A 27710-nucleotide genomic window follows, 5' to 3' on the forward strand; every position below is an offset into this window, starting at 1 on the left:
CATTACCAGTGCCTGTACTTAGAGGAGAATATCAAAGAAGCGGGAGAGCACGGTGAGACGGCCCTCAAGGATGCCAAAGCCAAACTGGTCAAGCTAGAAGAGGCCCTCCAAAAGAGCAAGGAGGATATGGCTCACCTGGTGAAGGAGTACCAGGAGCTAATGAACATCAAGCTGGCCCTGGACTTGGAGATCCTCACTTACAGGAAGCTCGTGGAAGGGGAGGAAAGCAGGTGAGCTGGGCTTCTTTGTGCTTGAACAGTGGGAGAGATGCACACAAACAGCTAGGGAGAAAGCAGACATCCCAAGCTTTGAGTCTGGTTTAGGTTTGATGAAAGAAAGAGCAAACCCCATCTGTCCCCATACAGTTCAGCCCTGCTTCTTGCTCCGAAGTTTTCCTTAAACTCTTGGAAGGCACCAGCACTTCTCTAGATGATGTTTGGCCCAGATGCTATTGAGTTAGCCTTCACAACCCTACCATGCCCTTGGCTCTACCCACATAGCCCAGCTCCCTCCCTCTACGTCTCTCTGGAATTGCAGGTGGTAACACCCATCTTCACGCTCTCTCCTTATGTCCACAGCATGGAGTCACCAATACCCACAGTCATCAGTGCCGTGCACTCCAGACCAAAGCACCGTAAGTGGTTTTATTTGTACAGCTTGGTGAAGCAGAATGTAAATCAAACAATTCTAAGCTCGCCCCCTCTCATATTCCCCTCCCCCAGCAGTTTCTGCCAGCACCTTAAGGAACTCCAAGCTGTTTGCAAGAGGAACAGGCAGCACCAACGGGGAGATGAAACTGAACGGAGGCAGCACAAAGACCCTGCCCTCTAGAAGCCTCAGCAGCGGCTCAGCAACACCTGAAGCAGATGCTTCCATCTGTGGTGCCCGGCCAAAGTTCAGCTCCCTGTCCTCTGAAGAATGCTCCTAGGAGAAACGGAGCCCCGCAGCACAACCACAAGACTCGTTGGCATCTGCAGCCAAACGAGGCCGGAGTACTTTCTCCTGAACTCAAGCCAATGTCCAAGGGATGAAGGATGAAAATCCATTCCAGGCTGTCTCTTTTGTCTTTACAACATCCCAGTTAACATCTCTGTTACCAGTTACAAGCAGAAACCAACCCAGGCTTTTAGAGCCTCTCCTACTCTGATACCCACACTGACATCTTCCTCTCTAGGTCTGCTTCCCGAGAGGATTTGTATTCATAACCTTTGAGGTCTATCTATAGGAAACTTGGCAGGAGGGGAAAGTATTATTACACAAGCTTTTAACACATTAGCCATCAGCCCAGCCATTTTACCAGTATTACAAAATCATTCTCTCTGCTCTGTGTGTGCCTGAGAGGTGTTCACTGATGTGGCTTTCAAAGGAAGGCAGCGCCAAGCTTTCCAAACGGAGCTGGTGGAGAGATGCAGACAATCAGCCTGAGCCAGGTGAATTTGCAACATCTGGATTTGCATGTCTGGTGACAAACATGCTGGCTGTACTTGGGAATCCTTGCCTACTTCAGAGTATTTAACCAATTCTACTGCCTTTTGGGTGGCCCCCCACTCCTTCCATGCCACCAAAACTAAAACTCCTTACACTTTTGATAAGCCACCTTTCTAAAAGAGAGCACCTCCACTCGTCTCACCTAAAGGTAGTCCAGACTCCACATGCAGTGGTGCTAGGTCCTAGAAATGGGATTTTCTCTCCTTCCCATTTAAGTAAAACAAGCAGGACTTGTCTTTGTATTTATTGAACTTCTGTAGTGGCTTTTACCTTACCCAGCTGACACCAGCTAACGCACGGCAGCCACACCGCACCAAAGCTCCTAGAGCCAGCTCTGCAGATGCCAGCTGCAGTCCCGGCCTCAACACAGGCATTTCTGGGTCCCTCTTGCACAAACTACCACAGGCGGTGCCCTGCAGTATTCTCCTTTATGAGGCCAGGCTCTGACCTCAGTCACTGCCACGCAGCCCAACTCGAGTTCACGGATTTTGAGTTCACAGGAGGTGTTAATAGTCTCTTGGTATATTTCCATTGAGTGCATCACAGCATTTCCATGTTTCTGTAGGATAGACAGCTACTGTAGCATCTCTGTAACCAGAACACCTGCTCTCCGGGGTTATGGCTGTTATAATAAAGTATTGAGTGACACGTGGAAAGCATCGCATTGCTGGTTTGCTCTGAACTTCTTACCTCAACCCACCTGAAATGGCAATTCCTTCCCTAGTTGGCGGCGGGCCAGGGCTGAGGACCCTGGCTAACTTCTGGCAGCAGAATGAAGCTGAAATTACTTCCCAGGCAATTTGCTTGGTGTGGATCCCTAGGGAGAGGAACAGGGGCTGGAGAGGCAGATATGGAGCCAGCAGCCAAGGCTTTGGGGAGCTCATCACTGTTCTGCCACCAGGGGACCCCCAACAGACAAGCCCCCAGAGGTGCCAGAGGACCCGAGATGGGGAATGCCTCTGCCTTTTGCTGCCCACCTAAGAGAAATGCTGAGCTTCCAGGGTCAGTGTAGCAGTGGAGGGGAGGATGCTCCAGGCCAGCAGCTACAGCCCCCAGTCGCTAAACCTGCCGGTGGCACAGCCCAAGGCTCTTGGTTTCCCCAAACGATAGGGATGGGAAAGGGGGGAGACATGGGTGAGCTCCCAGGCGCAGGAGCCATTGCCAGCTCAGAAAGAGACGGAGCTTTAGCACAGAGCTTCCCCCTGGAGGCAGGGCCCAGCACAGCCCTTCGACAAAAGCCCTTCCAGGTGGAGGAACAAAGCTGCTTTTGTGCAAGGCTGCGCGCCACCAAAGATGCGCGGAGCCCAGAGGATGAACAATGGCTCTGAACAGCCCCAGCACCCCTGGGTGGCAGGCTGGGGCGCTGAGACACGGAGCCCGCGTTGTCCAGGGTGAAGCCTGAACGCGAAGGGAGGGCTTGGGAACGCTCAACCCGGGGGAACTGGAGGTTGGGGAGCTTGGAGACTGTGCTCACGGCCAGGCTGGGGAGGGCCGGGGCTCAGCAGCAGCCCAGCCCTGCTAGAGGAGAGCTTCTGGATGGTGCCTCTCCCTCCCACACGTTCTTCGGCTGCTTCTGAGCCCTCCACCGCTCAGGGGACTGGGAAGCAGGGCTCTTAGATTCAGTTCGCTTCTCTGGGACCCAGGAAAGATGGGCCTGCCGCTAGGACAAACCAATTTACTATTTCACTGTCTCAGTTACTCCACTGCTCCTTGCCTCAGTTTCCCCACTGACAAGGGGAAAAAATGGTATCAAGCCACATTGTACTGGACAATGATTTTAGGCAACAGAATGATTCCACTGATGGAAGCTGAGCTATGCCTAAAACGGTCGCATGCCTTTGGGACGCCCTATCTGCCCACACACCTGTCCTCCCCCCCTGCCATAATACCCCTTAAGCACCGAATTCATCTAAAGGACCTGCCCCTTCCTTAGGGCTAATTCCTGCAGTTATCCTGACAGCAGAGGAATGGCCAGCCCCAAACCCAGCTGTTAAGTTACGTGGGGACGTTCTGTACCTTTTTTTTCTCCTTATCCAGCAAAGGGCATCACAACCCTTGAGCGCTGCTGGAATACCCGGCAGTACCATCAGCTCAGGATCTCAGAATTCCCTTTGGGCTGGTGGGGGCAGTCCTACAAGGGCAAGGATGCTGAGCCAGCACAGTAATGAACAGCGTGGCCATCAGATTTAGCTGCTGCTAAGGGAATCCGTGAAAAAGAGGCAAGCTCACCCATGTTATCTGGCAAGCTATGTGTGCAATCCAAAGCACAGCCATATCCCAGTAAAGCCGTATCAGTTTCAACTGCAAGCAGCTTCCCAGAGATGATCTCAAACCCTGTCTGGAGCCAAAGATCGAAGCGTCTACCCCAGCATGGGGAAAGGAGACATCAGATGGCCAGGACAGGGCCCAGCTGCAAGACAAGGCCCAGGGCAAAACGCAGGGACAGATAACGCTGTGCTGAGAGCAAGGGGCAGAGCAGATTTTGGTGGCGCAGACGCTGGCAGGGAAGATCATCGGGCAAACATTCGCGTCTGCACAACAGCAACTGGGCTGGAGTCCAGCAGACAAGCCAGAGCAGACGGAGGGAAGCGGCAGGGCTCCGCTGCTGTTTTCCAAGCGGGGAGAGTCTGAGCCCAGACCACATCTGAGGGCACCGCATTCCTGGGCCGCTGCCTCCCGGGGTGGGGAGCACCCAAGTGTGGGCTCCTGGCTCCCTCTGCTGGGCAGGTGCCACCACCGCAAGCGCTTCCCGGGAGGATCCCACAGCCGCCACGTCCCGAACCACCCCGTCCTGCCTGCCAGCAAGCCCAGCCTCCCAGCAGAAAGGCAGAACAGCTCCCAGGCAGCAAAAATCAGCGCTCCAAGCACGGTGGAGACCTCTCCCCGGACACTTTGTGAGGGTGTGACAGCGGCTACGAAGGGAGACTGAGCCACTGAGGTCTGCCCGACCCCAAAACGTGTTCCTCACCCACCAAGAACTCATGTCCTGGTGGAAAGCGTGCCTGTAACCCAGCCTGGCTGGCCCCGTTCATTTCATCGCTCACACACGCAGAGATCTCACTCCTTCGCAGCCCATGCACACTTTGAACCAGCCTGGGGAAGATAAATCGGTTCCCAGCAGAGTAACCAACAGCTCAAAATGCCTCTCGACCAGATCCCATAGGTCCAGTGACCGAACCAGGCACATTCCCCTCCTTGCTGTTAGGCGTTGGTGACTAACACCAAAAGCTCTGCCTGGGGGTCGTGCTTGTGAAAGAGGCCACGAGCCCTTTATGGCCTGTAGAAAATAAATCTTTGTTATTTTCAAGCAATAGAGCCAAATCCTGCCAACAAAGGCTACAGATAGCTTTAGAAAGAAGCAAACGAAGCTGTCTTCTGGAAACGCAACCTCCAGCCCATCCGCTCCCCAGGGAACAGCCACCCAGCTGCACGCGGGAGCATTTCTGGTTCTTCTCGCACCTCCTGCCCCTCCAGATGCAGCAACAGAGCCCACCAGGCTCCCATCTGAACAGGTCACGGACTGGGCTCGATGCAGACAGCTCGGTGTCCTCCCTGTGGCACTGAGCAACCAGGCTCAGAGCTGCAGGCAAACCTAGACAGGGGAAATCTGTGCCAGAGAGGCAGCAAATCCCTCCACACGCTCCATGTTGCTAAATGTGGGGGAAGTGAGATGGAAACGTGTTCCTGGGGTCAGAAAGGACGGCCCAGAGCTCCAGAGACTTTGCACCTTGTCCCACTGAGAGCAATGGCGCTCCCCTGAAAACACCCCCAAGCCCCCTTGCCCTCCAGCCCACCCCAACCTGCCGGTCCCACTTCACCCCCAGCTGCTCCACCTGGTTCCAGCTCCCATCTGGAGCAGCTCCAAGAGACAGAGGGAGAAAGGTGGATCCCCCAGGCTCACCTCGAGGCCTGCCACCCTGTACACTCATTTCCAGGGCCTGAAGTGGCTCACCTCAGGAAATCAGCCACTGGGAATAGGAATTCCCCCAGTCCTGGGCAAAGAGAAGAGCTGTCTCCCAGCTGCCTGTACGATCTTGGACAAAACTGTGCCTCAGTTTCTCCCATGTGTACACAACCTAAGGCAGGATCAAGGGGTTTTTTTTGTTGTTGTTTTTGTTTTTTCTTCAGGGGTGGAGGTGTTGTAGGTAAGGGGGCTGTGTTATCATTTAGTTTTCCTAACCAAATGCTCAGCCCAGGGCACAGAGCAGGCAGTTTAACAGGCAGGAAAGAGGCTTAACCAGCAGGCAGGCTGTGATCTGTACCATCACCACTACCTTCCCAGGCACCTCAGCTGGCAAGATTCCCAGCCCTGACCACGGGCACCCCTGTGGCGCCCACCCATCACCTCCCTGGCTCTGGGGGGACACGAACCAGCCACACTGGCTGTGGTAACCAGCCCCACTGCAAGCCCCAGCAATCAGCCATGCTGGCTGCAAAGCAAGCGCCGCAATTGTCTCTGGGGCACCTGGAAAAGGGAGGGGAGAGCAGAGAAGGTGGAGGAAAACACACCCAACCCCATCAGCCCATCCACACCTCTCCACGCGTCCCTTCGCAAGGAGGAGCGGCCGCCGGCGCTGGCTTTTTTGACCGTATAAGGCCAAGTTTTGCTCTCCGTGGCCAATCCGGGGAGGAATGCGAACACCCGAGCCGTGCCCAGGTTGCCAAGGCCCATCCTCCCCTGCCCACGCCCTGCCTCCTCAGGCAGGTGTGCTGAGCCCAACCTGCAGCAGGGGAGGGCAGGCCACATCCCCACGGCCAGCACGAGACAGGGGGAAATTCTGCCCTGTGTGAATGCACGAATGCATCGCTGGGGACAGGGGCCCGGTTGGGGCTGTCCCCTCCTGCAGCCCTTCAGACTCCCCAGGGCACCCGAGCCAAGCTCAGGCTGCGTGCTGCAAGGTGGGGTTGCCCGCAGTGCAGCCCCTGCATCTCAACAGCCTCGCTTTTCTTTCAACTATTTCCAGTCGTTCACCATCCCAGACACGGGAAAAACCTCCTCTTCTGTCCTGCAGCCGTCCTGGTTGCTTGGACTCCATCTCCACCCCTGTCTCGTTAGCTCAGGGCAGCCCTAGGGTCTCTACCTCCCAGCCAGTTACTGGGAGATGGCAGCCTGCATGCGCCTGCTAAGGGAGCTTCAGCTTTGGGACGTCCTCAGCCTGTCTTTGGATCGGGGAGCAGGGGACTTCCACGGATCACCCCATCACAGCTGGGATTCCCAGCACTACCAAAACCAGCAAGCGACAGGGCTGGCAGCCTTCTAGCCCAGCAGCTCCCAGTCCTGGTACTGCAGTTCACTGCCTCAGCCCTGCAAGGAGTGAAGGAGAAGGTTTGCCCATCACTTAGAGCCCCCAGATTAGTGAAGAGGAAAAAAAACAAAACACAAACACCCAGACCCAACCTGCTACCAGCCAGGAGGGATGCAGGAGAGACCCTGAGCTGCCAGCCCTGAGCCCTGCAGTCCCGTCTCCAGGCCCCAGCGCCCACCTCTGCCGCAGCAGCACACGTGCCAACTCTGCTTTGACTCCGCATGCCAGCGCCCTGACCAAACGAGCCCAGGAATTTGGAGAAATCAGCGTTCCCTTGTTGTGCTGCCAAGATTCGGTACCTGCCTGCCAACAATCCTGGTTAGAGAGGGAGAGATTCCAGGAGAGTTGTGTCAGCTCGCTGCCCTTGGGCTTACGGGGTGGGAGTGCCAACAGGTCCCACACCTCCACCTCCAGGCATGCCAGGGACTCTCAGCAGCTGCTGCTTCAGTGCTCTCCCCACCCAGCCCAAATACCTGCATTTCCACAAGCCCATCATGGGTCTGGAGGAAGCCTTACCTGAAACAAAATGGCAGCAGGGCTGGCCATTTGATGTTTGCCCATATTTCATGCTGCGCAGCCCTCCAGGAGAGCAGAGCCCCAGTGTGGGGGCAGAGAGGGTGCGGACCAGCTTGTGTGGGAGATCAACGTTTTGTTCCCTGGAAGGCATGAGTCCAAGCGATGGTGCTGCTTAGTTCCCAGCACCTCCTGACCTACCCTCCCCACTCTGCACACACCATTTATGCTACAGAACAACACCAGCCAGTGGCAGGGGGAGTCTGGGGGAGCCCAGAGCAAGAAGCAAAAAGGGCACTGGGAAAGGCAGCAGCTCTGCCTATGGCTGGCAACATGAACAAGACTATCCTGGCCTGGTGGGAGAGGAGCACGGATTGGGGTCTATGCCCGTGCTAACCAACCTCCATTGAAGCTTGGCAGGGTAAGCCTGTCCAGAGTGCAGTCGTGAGGCCAAAGGCAGATTTGTGCGGGCTGGTGGCCATTTTGCTGAGCAAACAAGGGAAAACAGAAAGAAGGTCACATCAGCGATCAGGGATGAGACTGCAGCTCAGATCGGGGCCTGTATGTACCACGTTTTATATGCTCCAAGCTCAGCATGGCCCAGGGCCTATTTACAACCTCAGACCCATCGACTTCGCCCTGCAGAGATGTTAGCCAGGTCTATGGGACAGCTTTCAACTGTGGAGCCCAGCAGCACATCATCGTGTGGACTGCACACCTTCACTAGTGGCTTACCTGGCTAGCAGGCACCATTAGCAGGGAAGACCAGGTCCCTTCTGCCTCTGCAGACATCAGTGACCAGAAGTTCTATCTGGGGTTCAGAGCTTGTTCTCTGCATGCTGAAGTCTCAGCTACTGCCTCTCTCTACTAACTTTAAGCACGGCTACTCCAGCGCCTCGCATCCCTCAAAATCCTCACCAGGAACACCCAGGCACTCACGAGGAGTTTCAGTAGGTGGAAGGAGCCGAACACCCAGCACATGTCCACCCCAGGGAAGCGCTGGCGGTTCGGGCCCAGAGTGCCCAGCTGCGCTCCCTTCACAGCCCGAGGGATCTCTGCAACGCACAGCTCCACCAGGCAGCCTCCAAACCCGAGGCAGCAGATTGAGCCGAGATGAACGGAGGGGCCTGGGTGAGCTGGGGCAGTGCCCAGCGCGTAGTGCAGGGTAACAGAAAATACTTGAGATCGCGAGCTGGATGAGGTGAGTCACACACAAGGACAGGCGGTCCGGCTGCCGGAGCTGCCTGCTCGACTCTCCACCCCTACCAGCACGGTACCCTGGGAAGGAGCTAACCGTGGGAACTGGGCTATCGCAGCAGGCCAAGCGAGTACAAAAACATCATGGCTGTTGCTGAGAAGAGGTTAAAACTGTCCATCTCTGCAAAGCAGCGACTTAGTGAGAGGAGCGAAACCCCCGAGCTCAGCAGGTCTAGGTGCTCGAGATTGGCTGCTCAGCCTGGCAGGATCCCCGTGGCGATCGGCCAGGTATTCATAACATAATGGGAACGGTGCTCACCCGTTCCTGCTGGGGCCTGCGTGTGTTTGCGAGATCTCACTGACACACCCTTCAGTTCAAGGCTTTGGAAAAAAAGCTCAGCACCTGGGGAGGAGGGGGAGAAAGAAAAGAAGGAACCACTTCAGAGCTGAGGAATCCCGGCTGTGACTCACCGCGGGGCGGGCGGCGGGGGCTCTGACGCAGGAAGCAAACAGGGCTGGGAACGCCGGGGAGAGGGTCAGGGCAGGCTGCCTGCAGCGCTGCGAGGGGGTGCCATGGGGCAGGGCAGCCCGCTCTGCTGAAGGACACCTCTGCTGGACCCCCTCAGCACCCAGCCTCGCATGCAAAGAGCAGCTGGTGCCACAGGGACTGACTCCTGCTCATGGAAATGGCCCTGAGCATTTTTCAGAGTTAGCAAGCCTGGTCTGCATGCTGCCCACATGCCCAGCTCTCCCACCTGCACAGCACGGAGATCGACACCAAGAGTGCCCAGAGCTTCCTTCTTCTCAAAGATTTCCCACTCTGGCGGTGTCCCAGTGCAACGCCGAGACCATCTGTGGCCAGTGATATCTCTGCCACCCAGCAAACGTGTGCCCCTGTGAGGTGTACCAGCCAACACACGCAGGAAGAAAGCTCACACTTACAGGGAGTATCAAACATCTGGGGCTCGGTTTCCGGCTTTCAGTGTACCCAAGTTCACCCACCGTGATCTGCCAGCTCCTGTGTGCAGGGTGAGCACAGAGGGCTGAAGGACACCACGAGCAATGCAAGATGAATCACAGAATAACCTATGTTAGAAGGGACCCCCAGGGCTCACTGAGCCTGACTCCACCAAGGGCTCCATACAGGACCACCCCAAAATCAGACCCTACATCTGAGAGCATTCTCCAAACGCTTCCTGAACTCCTGCAGCTCGGTGCCGTCCCTGGGGAGCCCATCCCAGTGCCCGACCACCTCTGGGTGCAGAACCTTTCCCTAACACCCAGCCTGACCCTCCCCTGTCCCAGCTCCACACCGTTCCCTCGGGCCCTGTCGCTGTCCCCAGAGAGCAGAGCTCAGCACCTGCCCCTCACCTCCCCTTGTGAGGGAGCTGCGGGCCGCCATGAGGCCTCCCCTGCTCTGGGCCAAACAAACCCAGGGACCTCAGCCATTCCTCACACATCTTCCCCTCCAGACCCTCCACCTTCTTTGTTGCCCTCCTTTGGAGGCTCCCTGATAGTTTTAGGGCCCTCTCATACTATGGCACCTGCGCCCAGTGCTCGAGGTGAGGCCGCAGCAGCGCAGGGCAGAACACTGCTTTGGAGCTTTTTGTGTACATTACAGGGGTTAGAAATACAAGACAAGGAGCCAGGTAACACCAGTTCAAGCCAGTGCTCCAGATCTACTCTAGATTTACACCTGCCTGGTCCCACTGGCCTCAGGAAGGTGTAAATCCGCATTCCCTTTGCACTTCACTGGTTAGAAACCTGCTTAGCTTCACTGAAGCTGGTGTTGCTGGTGTTGTTGGTTTATCCCCCCAGTGCCAGGTCTCCCACTAGGTGGAATTGTTTCAAGTCCTGGCTCTTGATATCAGTGGAACATGGAAGAACAGTTGCTCTTCTCCTAGCTTAATCTGAAGCTTTAGCCTACCACCAACAGAAAACACTCAAAAAGTGAAACCCCGGAAGATTTATAAATCAGACAATGAGGTACAGTGCCAAATACATTTTTCTTTTAGAACTGTGGACCACAAGGCACTAAAAAACCTCAAGTTCATTTAGCCTTGGACTTGCTCAGAAACCTGAACCCCTGTGGCATGCAACACATTTTCCTCTCTCAGGAGCTAGACCTGAGCTAGCACCACACAAGCCCTTTGCTCCCACAAATGGATTCTCTTCATCCTCCATGCCAGTGCTTTCTGCTTTCCCCAATCCAGTCTCGAGCACACCAAGGTGCTGTGGAGTCCCTGGCTCCTCTTGACTCTGGATGGAACAGAAAGACTCCATCCATGCCACGCTGGCAGCTTCCCGGACAGCCAGCTCATACCTATGACAACAAACACTTACGGGACATGTTCTGACCTGAGTGCTGAATTCAGTTCTCCCTGGAGGATTCGCCCACGTATGTATCTGGAGCGTGCTCTGCAGATTATACAACACATGTTATCTAGGGCAGCAATGCCAACAAGACCCAGAGAAAAGCCCTCAACTTTGCACAGTCCTGGGGGATCCCAGTTGGACCAAGGTAGAGGATTCAGTGGCTGGCAACACTGAAGTTTCATATAAAATGCCTGACTGTAACCCAGGAACATGAACTTCAAACTTTCTGGAAGCTTCTTAGTCCTTGATGAGACCTTAAGTAGAGTTAAGAAACTCAGGGCCATAGCCTTGAATGAATACACCAGACCTTGACCACAGCAAATCCCCGGCCCTCTGTACTGGGAAAAAGCCTGGTTCCCAACTGGAATTGCCTCTTGGCTGCATCTCCTTTTCACCGCTTGGTTCTGGGAAGGGTCAGCATTTTAATCATCCCTTCCTATAGCAGGCTGATCTGTTCCAACCTGGCAAGACCCCCAATTCTTCACTCATGAAAGGAAAACAGCTCATGGCAGCCTGGCTGTGCTTGTCCATCCAGGCCCTCCAGCTGCACAAAGAAGAGGCAGCATCAGCACAGGAAGACCCACGCTGCTCCTGAGCTTTCTAAAACCCCCTTATCATCATAGCTCCTGAGAGCTCAATCCTGAGATTAACCTGGAGCAGGTCATTGACAGCACCAGCAGAACAGTTGTTGGGACCAGCATGCAGCAGTATTGAAGATGCTGCCGTCCACAAGCAGCAGAGGTAGCAGACTGAAACTAACTCCAGTGTGATTGTTCTCAGCACTATGCCACCACCTTGTTCGTGATTTATGCTGCTAATAATAGGCATTGGCATGTCCCTTCTCTGCCAGCTTAAACCCAAGAGGAAGTAAAATTTCACTGAACCTTGACTACAGCAGCACAGTGGGCCTAGAGTCCCTGGGGAGTTCATGGGAGACGGACTAGGCCCCCTGGGGAGTAACTTTTGTGCCAATTTCTCTGCAATTTACTGAGAAGTCTGAGCTTTCTGCAAACCATCCCAGCCATGCAAAGAATGGGGTGGGAATGTTTTGACATAGTCTTGGATCAGTTACAGATCCCACCCAGCTGTGTCCAGGCTCACCTTCTAATGCTCTCTGCCCTCGTTTCCCAGCAACATTAAGCAGAGGGCAATTCAGATAGCCTAATGTTGCTCAGAAGAGACGTGGGGAGCTGCTACAGAAACACTGACTACCACTATAGAATTGCCAAACTTAAAAAAAAAAAAACCTGCCTACCAATTGCCGCTTGGAAAGGAGGGAGGACAAAGCCCATAGGGGGTTCTTCCTTCTTCAGCACTTTGGAATTTAATAGATAACACTGCAAGGAACAAACACTGCACAGATCAGAGTGAATATGCACGGCTGTCAGGCCCAGACAAAATCGGTGCATGTGAATGAGCATCTGAGGCTACACCTGCGTCTGTTAGTGTGTGCACAAACACACCTATGTGCACAGATGCATGTGGAAGCACCTCTAAACCCCAGCACTTGTCTGCATGGGCTGCCAAGCTCACCTCTGGACAATGCCACCAGTTAACTGGAAAGCTGAGGAGAGACTTGGCCTGGCAGCAAGGAAAGGGGAATGCTTGGGGCAGGTCCTGGCTGTTGGTTAGAGGTGAAAGAAGGACAGAAAGGCCCCAGGTTAGCCTGGAGTGAATTCCCTTCCGAAGTATTAAGTGTACTTTGCACCTCTAGCTGCTAAGCAGAAGGGACCACAACATTCCTCCCTCACCAAAAACAAAACCCAAAAAACCCTAACAGATGCAGAATTTGTGCCATCTGACCAGAGGTATTCAGCAGTAGATTCTCCATAGGTAAGCTAATCCTTGTGTACATCCCTAACTTCACCAAAGCAGATTCTCACCTTCCTGGGGTAGCTCAGCCCCAACTCCCATTACTCCCTCTGCTTCATATTTGCTGCAGCTGAGGTCAGAACCAAAGCTGACACATTCCCTTATTGTTTGGTGAATCCTACACTGTAAAAAAAAAAAAAATCAAGATCTTTCTACACTTTCAGAGCAAACAGCTGCTTTTTGCAGAGCAGAACAGACATGTCTAATGCATGTGTACATGACTGCCCCCGTTCTCGGTGTTTATCATCTAAGAAGCCTTGCAGAATTACATTTGTTTAGTCTGGGGTGAGATCCAAGTCCAGCTTCAGATGTGGATCTACATTTCACAACTGGCCTCTGTTCCTCTAATGCACAATACCAGCCTTTCCACCTGAACAAAAAACCTGCAAGGTTTAATGGACCTTTGGACCCAGAGCTCATCTGCTGAGCTAAGGGGGTTGCACTGATACAAAACCTGGTGAAGGTGTCTGAAGCAGCCCTACAGAGCCCCTTTCATCTCTCAGACACAGGTGAGAGCTTTCCTGAATGCACAGGACTGTATTACAGTTAGCAACAGTGACCAAATACACCTGATGAACCATGACAGGCAAGACAGAAAGACCAGGAGCGACTTTGGTACTCCTAACAGCAGCAACGAGTATAGCTAGGGATGTTTGGGAATAAGCAGCCCCCTGCACACCCCACCATGCTCCCCAGCCCAGGCAAATCCTGCTCTGAAGCCAGGAGAGCAATCGGGGCAGGCAGACAGCCCTTGGGCTGGGGAACCTCAGGAGACGCAGCCAGCTCAGGCTTCTCTTTCCACCTCGCTGGGAAAGGACAATGCAGAGGCTGGGCCGCCCAGCCCCAGAGGGCTTTGTCAGCATTGTTTGCAGCACCGAGCAGCCTGCCGGCCCCACCTGGCGCTTCCCTTTGTGCATTTGCTGAGCTCTGATCTTACGGCGTCCATTGCCGTGGGGAGGGAACTGCTTGCAACCAGGGCAGACGGCTCCAACCTACTTTCGCAGGTTTTGCGCAGAAGGCAAATCTTGTAGGCTTCAAAGCTCCCACATCAGCAAATTGCCTGACGAGCATCTTCCCTGACATCTTGTCAAAGAAATGCCAGAGCGAGGGAAGTGGGGAGGTGTTCTCTCATACATGGGGGTGCCCAGCCTCTGGGCTATGTTCAGGAACAGCTCTGCTGCTGCTCCTTTCCCCAAGCCCCTCAGGCACGGATCAGTCTGCTCGTTGCCATCTTCACTGCCCCCCATCCCTGTTTTGCCATCGTGCAACCACAGTGCAGGTGCCTCTGCCCCACAGCAGGTGCAAATGCAAAGCAGTTCCTGCGATGGGGTGAAATGGGTCATTCTCCTGCCTTATCACACAGCCAAATTTGTATTTCTGTTACGTGATATCCATAGACATATCACAGGGAGAGGAATCAGGACGAGTTTCTCTCCATTACCTCTCTCAAGGGATCTGATGGCCTGAAGTTGAGCATCAGTGGGACTTGATGGTCTTAGGTCTTTTCCAACCTAATTCTGTGGTTTTACCTCTGCTCTTTAAGAGCCAAAGGCTGTGAGACTGCCCTGAGATGATATTGCACCAGGGGCTGCAGCAGCAGCTGATGGGCTCAGGGCACCCGCCTGCCCTGTGCCCTGAAATCAGGGCAGGGAGTTGATGGGAACCGGGTTCTGCATCAGCTAGCTGCTCTGCTGAGGACGGCTGTGACCGCCACCAACCTAATTCCACAGGGAACATGAGGCCCTCCGTAAATCCCCACGTACCCTCCTGGTATGCGTCTTCTCTCCTCCCTACTTCTGCACACACACACCCGCACATACACAACATTAACAGGTTTACTAGCGGCTTTACGAGCATTTACACACTCCATAAAGCATTCTCTTTGCCTTGCAGTTGTGCCAGCTCTTTGTAAATCCTTAATACTCTTCCTTTAGAACCTGGAAGAGAACCAGGCCGCTTCTACCAATACTCTTCATGGTAGCTTATAGTTTGCAGCTCCTTAAAAAGACTTTCCTCCCTTTCCCCAAACCTCTACCCTTCTGAGTCATGTTCCGCACAATGCCTGAAGTCAGCACTTCACACAAACCAGCTGAAGCTGGTCTTTGGAAAAAACGCAGACACATACATACACAGCACAGAACAGCTACCAGCCAGGACCTGCATCCTTGGCAAAGAGCAGAGCGAGTTTGCTGGTGACAGCACCAGCTAGAAACGCAGATCAAGAGAGAACACGGAGAAGCAGAGCAGCTCTCCGCTCCCCACCTCCCCCCAAGGCAAAGATCAGTGTTTGGGACACCAACCAGTCACCTGGGAAACTGGCGAGGGGGGAGAGAAAGACCTCGCACAGGCCTGTTTTCCCTTTGCATTACTCTTCAACCTACAGCTCAGGTAAATGGGTCCTTTAACAAGCCGGGGCTGGGAATCCCCCCAGATCAGTTCTGCCCTGATGTTATTCAAGGTCAGATGAGACTGAGCCACCAACCTTCCTACTTCCAGCACCAATAGTACCATCCGCAGGAGAAAAGAGCTCATAAATGCAGGGCCAGGAGGGGCCCTGGGAACATCTAATTTGATTCCCAAGTCTCCTCCACCTTTACTCTCCTTTTCTTCCTCCCATCTTCAAAGCAGCTCCAAGTCTCACCACTCCTGTGAGGTCCCTGATTCCTCTCACTAAGCAGAGCCTTTCAGACAGTATCTCTTCTACTCGAGGCCGAATACTTTATTGCACATTTCAATGTGATCAGGTTCAACCACTCTGCTCCCAGATGGCTTTGCTGTGAAGGCAAAGTTTGCCTTGAGCGCTGCCACGGGACGTCACAGAAGCCGCCAGACCATTCTGGAAAGTCCCGCAGGAAGTCCTGAGAAGCAGGGGTTGTTTGAGGCACAGCAGAAAAAGTGTTTTCACAGGTCAGCATGACTGTCCTGATCCAAGGACAAGGCTGTGCATGGAGGTGATCTGCAGTGGCCTCAAAAGATCTAGGGCAAACAGAAGGCAATTCTCTTCTCCAGCATTTGTCCTGTGTACCAACAGTTGGTACCCTGAGGAAAAGACTAAGCAGCATCTGCTCAAGGAATAGTCAAGAAAAACGTAGAGTTAAAACTGAACCTGAGTCAGTAAGGAATGCACGGCAGGTCCTGCTCTAGGGGCTGGAGGACAAATAAATAATTCAGCATCTGCCCTACTTAGCCTCCCCGGACAAGGAGTCAGCGCTGGTCAGGCTGGGAATGTCCAGAACGCAGCGGTTACTCCAGCAGATCAGTCCCAGGAGATCCAAGAGCCCGGATAATTGTCCCCACACACATTCCTGAAAAGCCCTGGCTACTTTCAAATAGTGCCCCGCTAATTCACTTGCTCTGTGAGCTGGCAGCAATTAGCGTAACGCAGCAGCAGCCGTGCAGAGCAGACCTCCTGCCCCGGTACCGCGGCTGCAGAAGGGGACTGATGTTCTTGGGGAGCGATCAACCCCAGGTCCCACACAGGTGAACTCACATCCAGTTCCCCTGCACCTTTTTGTGCACATCGCTTGCTCCGGTGGGACACAAAGATGATGGCTGCGCTAGGAGGGCACGTCAAAACCTTCGCTCTCCCATCAGCGTTACTCACAGAGGATATGGGAACTCCTCACGTGCAACCAGGGGTCACTGCCCTCACACCTACCACCTCAGAGATGGGCCTTTCCCACCACCATCTCCCACGCCTGAAACATGGATCTTCTAGGAGGCAATGCAGATTAAAGGGACACTGAGAAAGAGTTGAGCAGTCTCAAGGGGCAGCCAGGAGAGGAGCCGCCCTGCTTACTTCCTTTTGATCTCCCCAGAGAACACCAGGAGCTGCCCTTCTCTTTTGATGTGTCACCCTGCAGCTTGTTCTCTCGCAGGAGGGCAGGCCTGTTGCAGCATGACTGCTTCTGGATTTCAGCTGCTGGGGTAACAAAGCTGCATTTCAGCAGCTTCTGTACATTTCACAGACTTCAGGCTCTGGGCTGACCCCAGGGGTGGAGGGGAACTGAGAAGGCCGAGGAGGGACACCACCCTCAAACTTAGCTCTAAATCCTTGTCACTCACATGGAAGACGCATAACTTGCTACTGCAACAATAAGATAGAATGACTTAACCTGGCATCATGAAGCGCTCCATGCCAGAACACAGGGTAGATGATCTGCAGTGCCATGCCTAGTCTTTGGCCCACCATATACAACTTAGACGAAGGAGGTTAAATAAGTGCCTTTGCAACTGATTGAAAATGCATTCTGCTATGGAAGCATGAGTAAGATCCCTCCTTACCTTCCCTGCTTCACCTGAACAAGGAGTTCAGAAAACTGCGCTGCTCTGAAAACATTATCCCTCAAAATAAAACCTTCTGCCCAGAGTCAGGCTGCCTCGTTAAAGACCCAAGGATGAAGCAGTTTTATTGCAACTCAGGATAAAAATCCAGCCAGCTGATAACAACAACTAGATCTACAACTGCTCAAACTCTGATTGTCAGGTTGACACAGACCATGTCTGCACATCCCTTGACATTCAGAGCTCAGGAGCTTAGCACACAGATCTCAGGTTATCCCTCCCTGTGAAATAAAGGGCACAAGATGACAAGCCCAAGGAAAGAAGCAGCTCACTGAAGTCCTGCAGCCAGCTGGTGGCAAGGCCAAGAAAGGAACCCACATTTCCCACCCTAGAGCCAAGGTCTTTTAGACCCAACCGCCTTCAGTACTTGTCAAAGCATTATAAGCATATTCTGAGCCCAGACCATGACCCAAAGCTTTCTCCTTCAAACTCAGGACCCCTTTGGACTCCAGGCCTCCAGCAGGAGCTGGAGACAGCTCCAGCAGGACACCGGCACAGAATTAACTCCAAGAAACTTCAGTGTGAGCTGATAAGAGGTTTGTTGGGAAGCCAAACCTCCTGCCCATGTTAGCACAAGTGAATCTAATGAAAAGCTGAGGTGTCTGGAACGAAACCCTGAAGACTCAGGTGTGAGCCCAGTGGCAGGACAGACCTCCCACACACCACTTATCTGCCTGTAAACTTCTCCATTAGGTCCAAAGAGACTGCATCTAAGCCTCTGAGACTCGAAGAGTCCATTCTTGCCTAGTCATCAGACTTGAGTGTACGTGGCTAAGCCGCATCCATTCCCCAAACCAACAGGACACAAGGAAGCGAACAGCTAATCTTTTTGTTCCCCTCTGACCTCCCAAGTGCTCCTCATTTGCAACTAGGCCAAACAAGAACAGCCCTCAGCACAAGTCCAGGGTCCAGACTCACTCCTTGGATTTGCAGCTGATCTCCCCTGCAAGACCCTTCCAACTCTGCCGAAGGGGATCTGTTTCCTCACACCACCAGCTCACCTAGCAAATCAAAACAAAAAGCAAGGGAACCGGCTCACACCTGGTAGAGAAAAGGTATCCTGTTTGTTTCATGGCTGCTATTTCTCAGGCTTACAGCGTGCCAGGAACTGATGCCCATGCTTCATGGGGTTGACACCTCTCACTTTTCTCCTTTAATTCACAGGCAACAAAGTTCCAGGAAGAACAAGAACGAACTTGCTCTCAGCTGAGCAAAGGAAATCCGAAAATCTGCAGCTTCTGCCATACAAGCCTGTAGTGACAAGTCACTGGGTTTCCAGCTAGAGGAAGCTGCTTATGGGAGCAGACACACTGCTGCCAGCTCTCAGTTCCTAAACTTGGTTCCTCCACTCCTGGGCTGGTCACACATTCTGAGGAAAGTTGAATTAGACCATTTTTAAACCCTGTCACCATTTAGAAATGCTGATGAACAGCACTTGCAAGGCTGTCAACATCTACGTGCGCAAGAATGGAAGCAGGCTGCAGGGAGATAGGTGTTTACAATAGTCATTTGATCTGGCAGCTGTTAACGTTAAACTGATAAAGTTGCTGCTATTGCACCACATTTAAGCACTAAATTCTTCCCTGCTCAGTGAATCCCTTGTTCTCATCCAGCACAAGAATCTAGGAGACAGAAAACTGTCTCAGCATAAAAGTTCAAAAAAAATAAGAACTAATTTAAAAAAGGCCCTCTCATTTACTCCATCGAAGTCTTACTTCCTACAAAGGCTGGAAGCCACAGCAGAATCACCCAGAAACTGGCACCTTTGTGTTCCCAGCCCAACTTTCATGCTGGCCTGCTCAGGACTCAACGCCTTACCTCTGCTGTCTAGATTGTTCCATCCAAAGAAATAGGATAATTAAGTGTGACGTGCTACACAGCAGTGGTGTGAGACTTAATTAGTCAGAACACTTTGAACGTACAGTACCTAATTAATATCTGAAGTGGCTGCAATGATTATTATGAACAATGGCATAGCTCACAGCTGATGGTACAGCTCAGCTCATCAGTATTTTTCATTCTCAAAAGTGCTGTGCAAACACCTAGCCAATTCTCCCCATCAGGAATCTCCGCAGCGGTGGGTGGATATCGAGCCCATGTCAGGGATGGAAAGACTGAGGCGAGGTCTGATGGGGCCCAGCAACAAACCTCAGAGCCTGGGAACCTGACAAAGCACTCGCATGGGAACTCCCAGCTTGCTGCTGAGGTGGAACAGGGCACCATCCTGACAGTCCCACCCCAGTGCCACGCACCATTTTGCAGCTGCCTGGAAATGCTCACCTACGTGTGCTCCGCATAAGGGGCAACCATGGGGCTGGAGCCATGGGGTAGGAGGCAGCGAGCAGGACCTCCTCATTACCCTTCCAGTGTGCAAGCACACGTACATACACACACACACACCCCATGACACAAAATGAGTGAGCCGAATGGCAAAGGGACCTAGATGTCAGCACTGCCTGACACCGTAAGCTCCCGGCTGAGTAATGAAAGCACATTTGCATCTCCCTTGTATTAGCAGCGGCAGCCACCACCAGGCTGGCCCCATCCTCATGTCACAGAGATGAGCGAGCAGGACTTCCAGCACAGAGGCCTCTGTGCCAGCTGTGCCGTCCCTTACCCCAAATACCCTGGGCTCTACATGGCTAGCCACCCCCACAGCCTCAACCAAGCAAGGGACGCCTCCATTTCCCCATCTGTACAAAGAACTACCATCACCCAACTCTGCAAAGTGCTCTGAGCAATATGGAGCAGGAGTGTTGGTCTTAACCCTCACCTTTACCTTCCTTAAGTTCTACCTTCAGGAGGCCTGTGAACACCTTTAAACCACATTGCAAAATGCAGAGAGTATTGTATATAAAAAATATAAATCATCCAGAGCCTTACATAAGTTCTGCAGCTGAGATCCACAGGCTTTCTTCTGCTGCTGTGTCATGGAGCTGGGTCCCACCTGTCTCATCTTGTGACAGCTTCCTGCAGAGCAGAAGCAGCAAGCTGAAAAGAAATGTGTTTTTTTTTTTTTTGAATACTGTTTGCTAAAGGACTGACTCTAGTCTAAGCTACTCAGTATCTCAAGAAATACAGAGAGATTCGTGTTGACATTATTTTGAGCTGTATTTGTGGCAATATCCAAAGAACAGAAACAAAACATACTGCTGTGCCAAAGTCAAACAGAGCTGCTTTTGGAGCTCAGCCATTTCTGAGACAGTTGGACATATTGATATTAGCAATTTAATAGTCCAGACTTGAGACAGATAAGAAGTCATCGCACTGTTATATACACACTAGGCTGGTCTGCATGTCTGTACACAGCCAGCACAGAAAGGCTGCAAAAAAGAAAAAAACACCATTCTGTTAACAATGAGCAGCCCACAGGGATCACCCAGGCAGATACTGATCTATCACTCAGCGCAGAAGGAACATAAAACAGGCTCTCTTTGAAGAGGAAGGTCATTCCAGACGGTGCAAGGAAAGTCTCCTGTGTGCAATTCTTTGGGTTGTCTACCCTCCTAGCAACTCCTTATATAGTTTTTCACAGAAACTGTGTAAATCCCCATGCAGAAACGAAGAGCAGAAAACCCTGCTCACCCCTTTAAATTTGAGGGCTGAACAGATATAGTCCAGGTCTATTTTCTAAATATTTCAAAGTTCACAGAGAACCGCAACTGATATTGACACAACCTAACAAAAACATCTCAAGGGCTGGGGCCACGGGATGCGTGATGCTCCAGTGCCACCAGCTGCACAGCGCAGGGAACAGCACCTAAGCAGAACGAAGGGGAGGCTGAGTGCTCGCCCCACGCTGGGTGAGCCAACACCCCTCGAGTCAGTGGAGCTTACCCGTAGGTTAGTGAGTGGCAGATGAGGTGCTTAATTACCGAAGTGATAAATGTTATTTATATGTAACGTGAGAGAGAGAGCAGGCACTTCGGTGAACCCTCAGGAAAATACGTGACAAATTCATTTTCCCTCCCCTCCCACGAGGGCAGTAAAAGCAGCGCAGACTTTAAAGTCGTTTTTAAGAAAATTAACAACCACCACCAGGATAGACACATTTGTTTGCAGCTGAGTGGGCTGAGGAACCCTCAACAGAAGAGCCTTCCTGACTCCTGGTGGGAGTCCGAAGTATTTTCCTAGAGAAGTAGCAGAGCACTGCGGAAATTGCATTTATAAGAGCCTCAAAGCCTTTCTGTGACCCTGCTCAGTCCCTTTAAACACATGCACACACCCACACAAGCATTTTTTCACAAATCCATTCATGGATCCCAGCGGCTTCTCATCCAGAAGTCTGCGGGCAGCCAGGGAGAGCACTCACATGCTTCGCTCTTTAATCTGAGATCATTATGGAGGAAATCAAACTGTGAGAGTAAATAACCGGGAAGTCCCTGCCAGGACGTAAACTGAAGTGACCGGAGTTTCCCTGCCCCTATGCACGGGCTCACCTGGGCACGAGAACTGCTAGACAAGAGCACCTCCTGCAGGAGACGTCCTCCTCTCCAGCTTCCCGTGCCGCAATGCTCCAGGCACATAGCTGGGCTTCCCTCTCACTTCACAGCAAGGAAGCTGCGGAACTCAGAAATTCGCAGGAGTCATCGGTTATCTATTTCTGCCTGTCATAGTACACTCGTGGAAAGTTTGTAATCTGTTTAAACACCACCACAGAAGCATGACTCCTACTTACTACAAAAGCTAACAAAACCACTAACTAGGTGTGAACAAAAGCCAGTCGGGAGATTAAGTGAAATTAAGTTAAATTAAGACATTTTGCTTAGGTGTTTTTTTATTCTCCTTTCTAGATCTTACTGAATGACAGGAAACAACCCAGAGGTGTCATGGTTCAACCTTAGCCAAACACAGTATCTGAGCTTCAGGCTTACCAAAGTGTCACTTACACCTGCAAATACAACGTAAACTCAGTTACCTGAGACTGTGTAGGTTAGAAAATAATGGGGACAGAAAGATTAAAAAGCAAACAGCTTACTGATAAAATTAATTTTTATTTTAAGGATGTAATTACAAAGAGCTCTTACTTTGTTACACACTTGAATGAATACATGCCCTACCATGGAAATCCTTCACTCCAGAGAGATCATGCCACTGACAGCCGCCAAAGCAGACTCCAGGCAGAGGTGCATGGGCTGCAGCCTGACCAAAATGTCAGCCAGACACGCTCTGAAGTGATCCAACTTGGTCATGGCTGGTAAACCAGGTTACACGCTTTCCCAAATTATTTTATAGAGAAAATAAGACAAAAAGCAGGACAAACAGCACGTCACACAGGTCAGTAGAATTGTATTTGCCTTCCCTTTCCTCAGAAAGTTACGTGGACAAAAAGAAAAACACAACAAAAAACGCGTCTCCCTTCATCCAGGGCATATTCCTGGCATACATAGAAAGCACGTATGGAGCAACTCTGCTTTCAAGAGCACTTTCTAGGAACAGCAACCTCGGAACCCACAAGGTCACTGCATCTTTACAGATGGAAAAGAACCACACACTTGCCTCAAACTCCCTGGGGAGGTCAAGGTCTGACCCCGCTCGGGATATAGGAATTCCTGCCCCTGTCTCTGTAACCAGTGCACACCTCCTGGCCTGGGAATTCAGGAACACAAGAGGCCATTTGTCAGCCACTTACGACTCCGAGGGCTCCCTGCCCTCTTGATTTGAGCCGTTTGATTTAAAAAGCAAGAGGCTTCTGTCCCAGCTGGTGCTCCCAAAGCAACACACCAGCTCCATCGCATAATCCTTCGTTAAGATCTGCGTTATCCTCTCCGCCATGTCCCCGTTGATAGCAAGAGATCGGAAGTGATCAAAATCGTTCCTGCCCAGCTTCCGCAGGCGGCGGGCAGCAGCCCTGTAGCACTTCCACGGCTGCGGCTCAATCAGCAGGTACTTGCACAGAGAGGAGAGGAAGGCCAGGAACTCCCTCAGGCCGCTATCCCCGTGATTCAGGTGGATCCACATGGTCACAGACATGCAAAAGCCAATGTCAAAGGTGGAACGGCCAAAACGGCCCAGGTAGGAGCTGAGGAACGGCTCCCTGGAAGTGGAGTCCATGATGTCCAGGTTGGCAAAGGATATGAAGGCAGGGAAGGGGCTGCTCTGCTGAGCCCTCTCAATCAACGCTGCATCAATGTCACAGCACAGAAGGTGCAGATCCTTTCCAGCTGCAGGCTGGTCTGGGCTGCTTTTGTCCTGAAGGCCAAGCAGATGCCTGTACAGAGCCACACTTAGCTCCTGCAGAAAGGAAAACAACAGGAGTTCACAGGGCCTGCACTGCGTCGGTAACATCACCGAGCACATCGGATCCCACTCTCAGCAGCAAGGTACGAGCACCAACTCAGAGCCTTCTCTCGATGAAGTTCAGAACAATAAGCTCACTGACAATCTTCCTTTCTGAAGGGAAAAGCAGCACAGCTGCCCTGACTACCAGGAAGCCAGCCAGAAATTGGAGCTAAACCTCTATCTCCCCTCACAGGGGGTTTTGCTGGAAAAAAAATTGAGTAAGGTGAATGAGTTGTACTAGCACGTCTTGCTGAATATCCCCATCCAATATCAAGGTGAAGACATCATTGGTTTCCCTAGGTGAGCTTCAGAGCTCCCTAGCGAGACTTAGAGCTATTTACAGTGCCTAGTTTAGAATAAATGCATTTCTTACTCTCATGCTAAAGGAAAAGACATTTCTTGACCATGAGACTGCAGCATCTGAGAATTAATGAGAGTTTTCTTCTGAATTTCCTATTGTAGAGTGCGCCACTCAGTGGCAAGCACATTTATCTTTCATTAAAGGAGATCTGATGAAGAAGTTCCTGAATGACATCAAGGAAAACTGTACGTGCACCTAGCTCACACAGGCAGGCAGGCAGTGTCCTCTAGTGGTGAGAGTCTGTGTATTTCAAAAGAACTGGACTGGGAACACTTTTACCTGACCTGTTCTACAGGTTCGTCTGAAACAGGACCTAGGATTGTCCTTTAGATAAGGCCTTAGGCAGGCCTTCAAACAGCCTGGCAGGGGGCTGAGGAAAGGAGCCTGGGAGAGAAGAGCACGCACGTCCCCAGACAGAATGTAGCTTCATCCTGAATGAATGATTATTTCTAAGTTAATAGGTTTATAAAGTTCTGACCAGGAAAACAAATAACTTTAAAACAGTTATATTAAACATTGTTCAGGTGAACGCTGATGCAACAACACTGCACAGCTGCAGACCAAGAAAAGTCACGAGAAAAAAAAGTGGGAGAAGGCAAAGAAAGACAACGAACTACCAAAAGAAAGGAAATTCTAAGTATTCACTAGCTTTGTCACAAAACCCTCACAACCACGTGACCAGGATATCAGCTTCAAGCCCTGTCTGACAGATAAACGAGGTGATACTATTATACGGAACACATTATGGTGTCTAGTTTCAGGCCTACCCGGCTCCCCTGCTCTTAGGGCAGTCCCACTGCAGCTCTCTGGTGCTCAGGACACCCACTGCAGGTGACGGGAAGGAGAACAGACCCAGCACAGCCTTTTAAACCAACTCTCAGTCTCCGTGCTCAGAACAAATGCAGCTCCACCCCTGCCTTCACCTTCTCTCACAGGGTGATGGCATCCTGGTCACCAACAGCCTCACGCTGCACCCAAGCAGTCTCTGCCTCAGTCTCTGCTCACCCCGTCCCAGGCTGCTGCCCACCCCACATCCCCCGGCCCTTCCAGGCTGTTTCATTCCTCTCCAGCTCCCTGGTTCGTTTTCCCCTAGCCTTCCTCACTGCGCCCCAACAGCACAGGCCCCTGCACTGCCCTGCTTTCATCAGCCTGCCCTTCCCAACATCCCACCGCAACGTCTCCCGCAGTCTTTCCTCCAACACCCCACCACTGCCCGCTCCGGCCTTCCCAGGCTGCCCTGCCGCCCCCAGCGCCCCAGGTCCCTGCCTCCATCGCTCTGCTCCATCAGCCAGCCCACCACAGCTCCCTGCCTTTTCCTGACTTACAGGTCAGACCCACTGCCCCACACAGCCCCCAGCTCCCTCACCCTCGCCTGTCTTCTCAGTCTGCCCCATTGCCCCAGAGCGCTGCCTCTCCCCAACTCCTCTCCATGTGCCAGCATCCCCCAGTGCCTCACGCCACCAGCTCCCTCCGCTCTGTCCCTCGGCACCCCAGGGCCCCACAGCGCCGTCCCCTTTTGCTCTCCCCAGGCCCCCCCGTGCCCCCCCCCCACCAGTCTCTCCCTCACCACCACCCCCAACCCCCCCCCCCCCCAACCACCCCCCAGCCCCCCGACGGCCCCCATCACCACCTCCCCCCCACCTTTCCCCCAGCCCAGGCCGCCACCCCACCTCCTCCACCTCAGGACCCCCCCGTGCCCGCTTCCCCCCCCTCCCGCCCCCTTACCCCCGAATTGCAGCCCACGTCGATGCCCAGCAGCGGGCGAGCCGCCGCGGGGAAGAGCCGCCGCAAGAGGCCGCCGGGCAGGAGGCTGACGCGGCCCTCGGGCGGGTGGAAGCGGGAGTAGTTGGGGAAGTTGCCGTAGGGAGCAGCGCCGGGCTCCGAGCAGGGAAGCCCCGCGCTGCTGGGCGCCGCCATTTTGCCTTCCTCCCACGCGAGCGCCGGGCGCGGACCGAGCGGGCGCAGAAAGGTTCCGGGGAAGAAAGGTTCCGGGGGGGTCGCGCATGCGCACACCTGGAGTGGAGATGGGGGACGGGGGACAAGGCCGCTGTTGTTACTATTAGGCCTCCTAGCCCAGACTTTGCAGGTTCATTTGTGTGAAAAGAAGAATTTGTAGGATGTTTGCTTAAAAGAAAAATAAAGTGTCCAGTCCCTGTCACACCGGAGCAGGCCAAGGAAGGGCAGCTTCCACCCCCGGCTGTCACCTTTGGCCCTGCCACCTTTGCCCTTTGCCCCGGCGTTGCCATGGTGATGCTGAGGCCTGGTGCAGGAGCACAGGCCCTGGGGGTCCCCCAGCCTGGGGCACCCTGGTGGCAGGGCCTTGCAGGAGCCACCAGCTCCAACGGACCACCCGCAGCTGGGCCAAATAAACCATAAAGTTCATTTCAGCTTCCCCCAGCGCCAGCATGGAAACCTGCCTGTGTGTGCACAAACCGATCTCGGGGGCGGCCAGCTCTCTTCTGGTTTATAGAAGCTTTCACAAAATGTTATAAATGTTATTTAAAAACAAAACAAACAAAACAAAAACAACAACAACAACATGATCATCCTGGTATTGCTCATGTCCGTAGATAGGTAGCTAGTGGGAGATTTTATAGCAGACAAAAAAAAAAGAAAGCCTGTAGTTAAAAAGAGGGGTAAAAGACTCTGTCTCCATCAGGGGGAAGGTTTCAGGGGAACCTCGGTTCATTTTATGCACCGATGTTAGCTTTTGTTACAGCATGAAGAGCAGAGGGCGCCAGGAGCTCAGAAATGGAGGCAAATGCCAGAGTCAAGGTCAGGCCCATGTGTTTGGCTCTTGCCATGGGAAAAACAAGCAGAGATCTGCAGGAAGTCCCTCCATCATCGATGCACCTCAATTATGAAAGGGAAAGAAGACAGGAAGAAGGGAAAAAATACATATATATTTTCCCCTCCTCCTGCGCAAGAGGATTTTTTTATTTTATTTTTTTTAAGGTTTCCCCTGAATCTCTCTGGCTGCAATTAGGGCCCCTAAATTCTTGTCCTCTTTGCTATAGGCATGGGAAGCAGCTTGATAACCTTCCTCTTTCTGACAGCCATCACACACTGATGAATCTCTCTATCTCCTCCCTTCTTCCACATCCCACCTCAGAGTGGTCCCATTACACTTACAACTTTAGGCCAAATTAATGTTTGCCCTATTCCTCTAGAGTCAAGTGTTGAAATTGGACTGAATCATTAGCCTTTTATTCCATTTTTGTTAATTACAGGAGCAGCTAAGCTAAAGTTATCCAACACAACACAAAATATTTTCTTGCTGCAGAAAAATGCATCTCTGGGCTGGAAAGCCTATATGGGCTGTACTTCACCATTTAGCCATGCTTCTTAGGAGACAAAATCTCACACCTGCCTTTTGGGCATAGCTCCTTCTAGGGAGCAGAGATCTGCTGCAACAAGATGCTGCAGTTGGTATTGCTGTCCTCTGACAGCTCTGACAGCCTGGGCTAATCAGCCCTCCATGGCTGATGGAGAGAGAGAGGAGATTTCACCGCCCAGTGTAGGCATTGATTTACATCATATGAATAGCTCTCTGGAGGCTTTTATTTTTTCCCACTCTCTCTAGAGAAAGCTTAGTGCGTCAGGTTGTTCTCCAGAAGCAGTTGGAAATGCTCTCTTAGCAGGTACCTTGCTTACAACTCTTGCTGGCCTCTACTTAGTTGGTTTTGAATCCTACACTCACTTAAACCAAGTCTGAGCAAGAGCAGATGTCTTACCCAAGGAGACCTTTGGCCCTCAATTCTCAAATACTTTACATGTGATGCCTGTGCTGGAGCCATAAGCATTTTATTGCTTCATGTAGGATGTGCGCCTTAGTCATAAGCAGAGAAGAGCCAGCCTGGTCTCCACGAAAACTTTAGGCTATGCCACATCATGCTATAATCTTGTTTATGTTTTCCACTTCCGGGGGATGAAGCACTAGCTGTGCAAACAGACCTTCCTTCAGTAAGGAG

The 27710-nt window shown here is 52.4% G+C and overlaps 2 protein-coding genes across 8 annotated transcripts in view; one reads left to right on the forward strand and one right to left on the reverse strand.

Moving 5' to 3' along the window:
• LOC308184004 (keratin, type II cytoskeletal 80-like) overlaps positions 1 to 2144 on the forward strand; it is a 28967-nt gene extending 26823 nt beyond the window's left edge. For 2 of the 3 annotated variants that reach the window (XM_080570668.1, XM_080570666.1), the window contains 3 exons: positions 10 to 230; positions 579 to 634; positions 723 to 2144. In XM_080570668.1, coding sequence (XP_080426794.1) covers positions 10 to 230; positions 579 to 634; positions 723 to 928 — 483 coding nt within the window. In that variant the 3' untranslated portion in view covers positions 929 to 2144. The remainder of the gene's footprint in view (positions 1 to 9; positions 231 to 578; positions 635 to 722) is intronic. The other variant, XM_080570667.1, reaches the window with a different exon arrangement.
• LOC308184012 (RNA 5'-monophosphate methyltransferase-like) lies at positions 172 to 27665 on the reverse strand. Of its 5 annotated transcripts, none has more exons than XR_013942546.1 (6): positions 25465 to 27665; positions 19980 to 20087; positions 10863 to 10922; positions 8824 to 9522; positions 7311 to 7793; positions 172 to 281 (listed from the first exon to the last, which is right to left on the reverse strand). XR_013942546.1 is itself a non-coding variant. In XM_080570678.1 (2 exons), the coding sequence occupies exons 1-2, from the start codon at positions 25654 to 25656 to the stop codon at positions 22725 to 22727; spliced, it is 798 nt and encodes a 265-aa protein (XP_080426804.1). In that variant the 5' UTR covers positions 25657 to 25748; the 3' UTR covers positions 22071 to 22724. The 5 variants fall into 5 exon arrangements, 1 of the variants encoding a protein (XP_080426804.1); XR_013942547.1 differs by lacking the exon at positions 172 to 281 and adding an exon at positions 2286 to 2305; XR_013942548.1 differs by lacking the exon at positions 172 to 281 and adding an exon at positions 6279 to 6793.
• Between the last annotated feature and the right edge of the window lie 45 nt (positions 27666 to 27710).

Source organism: Anser brachyrhynchus (genome assembly GCF_964034855.1).
Source record: "Anser brachyrhynchus genome assembly, chromosome: 29".
NCBI classification, from domain to species: Eukaryota; Metazoa; Chordata; class Aves; order Anseriformes; family Anatidae; genus Anser; species Anser brachyrhynchus.

What these genes read in the sequence shown, in the direction of transcription:
- LOC308184012 (XM_080570678.1), bottom strand. Translation starts at nt 25,656, where the DNA reads ATGGCGGCGCCCAGCAGCGCGGGGCTTCCCTGCTCGGAGCCCGGCGCT. An exon ending in ACGTGGGCTGCAATTCGGGG is followed by an intron (nt 23,331 to 25,464) that starts GTAAGGGGGCGG and finishes TCCTTTCTGCAG; the next exon opens with GAGCTAAGTGTGGCTCTGTA.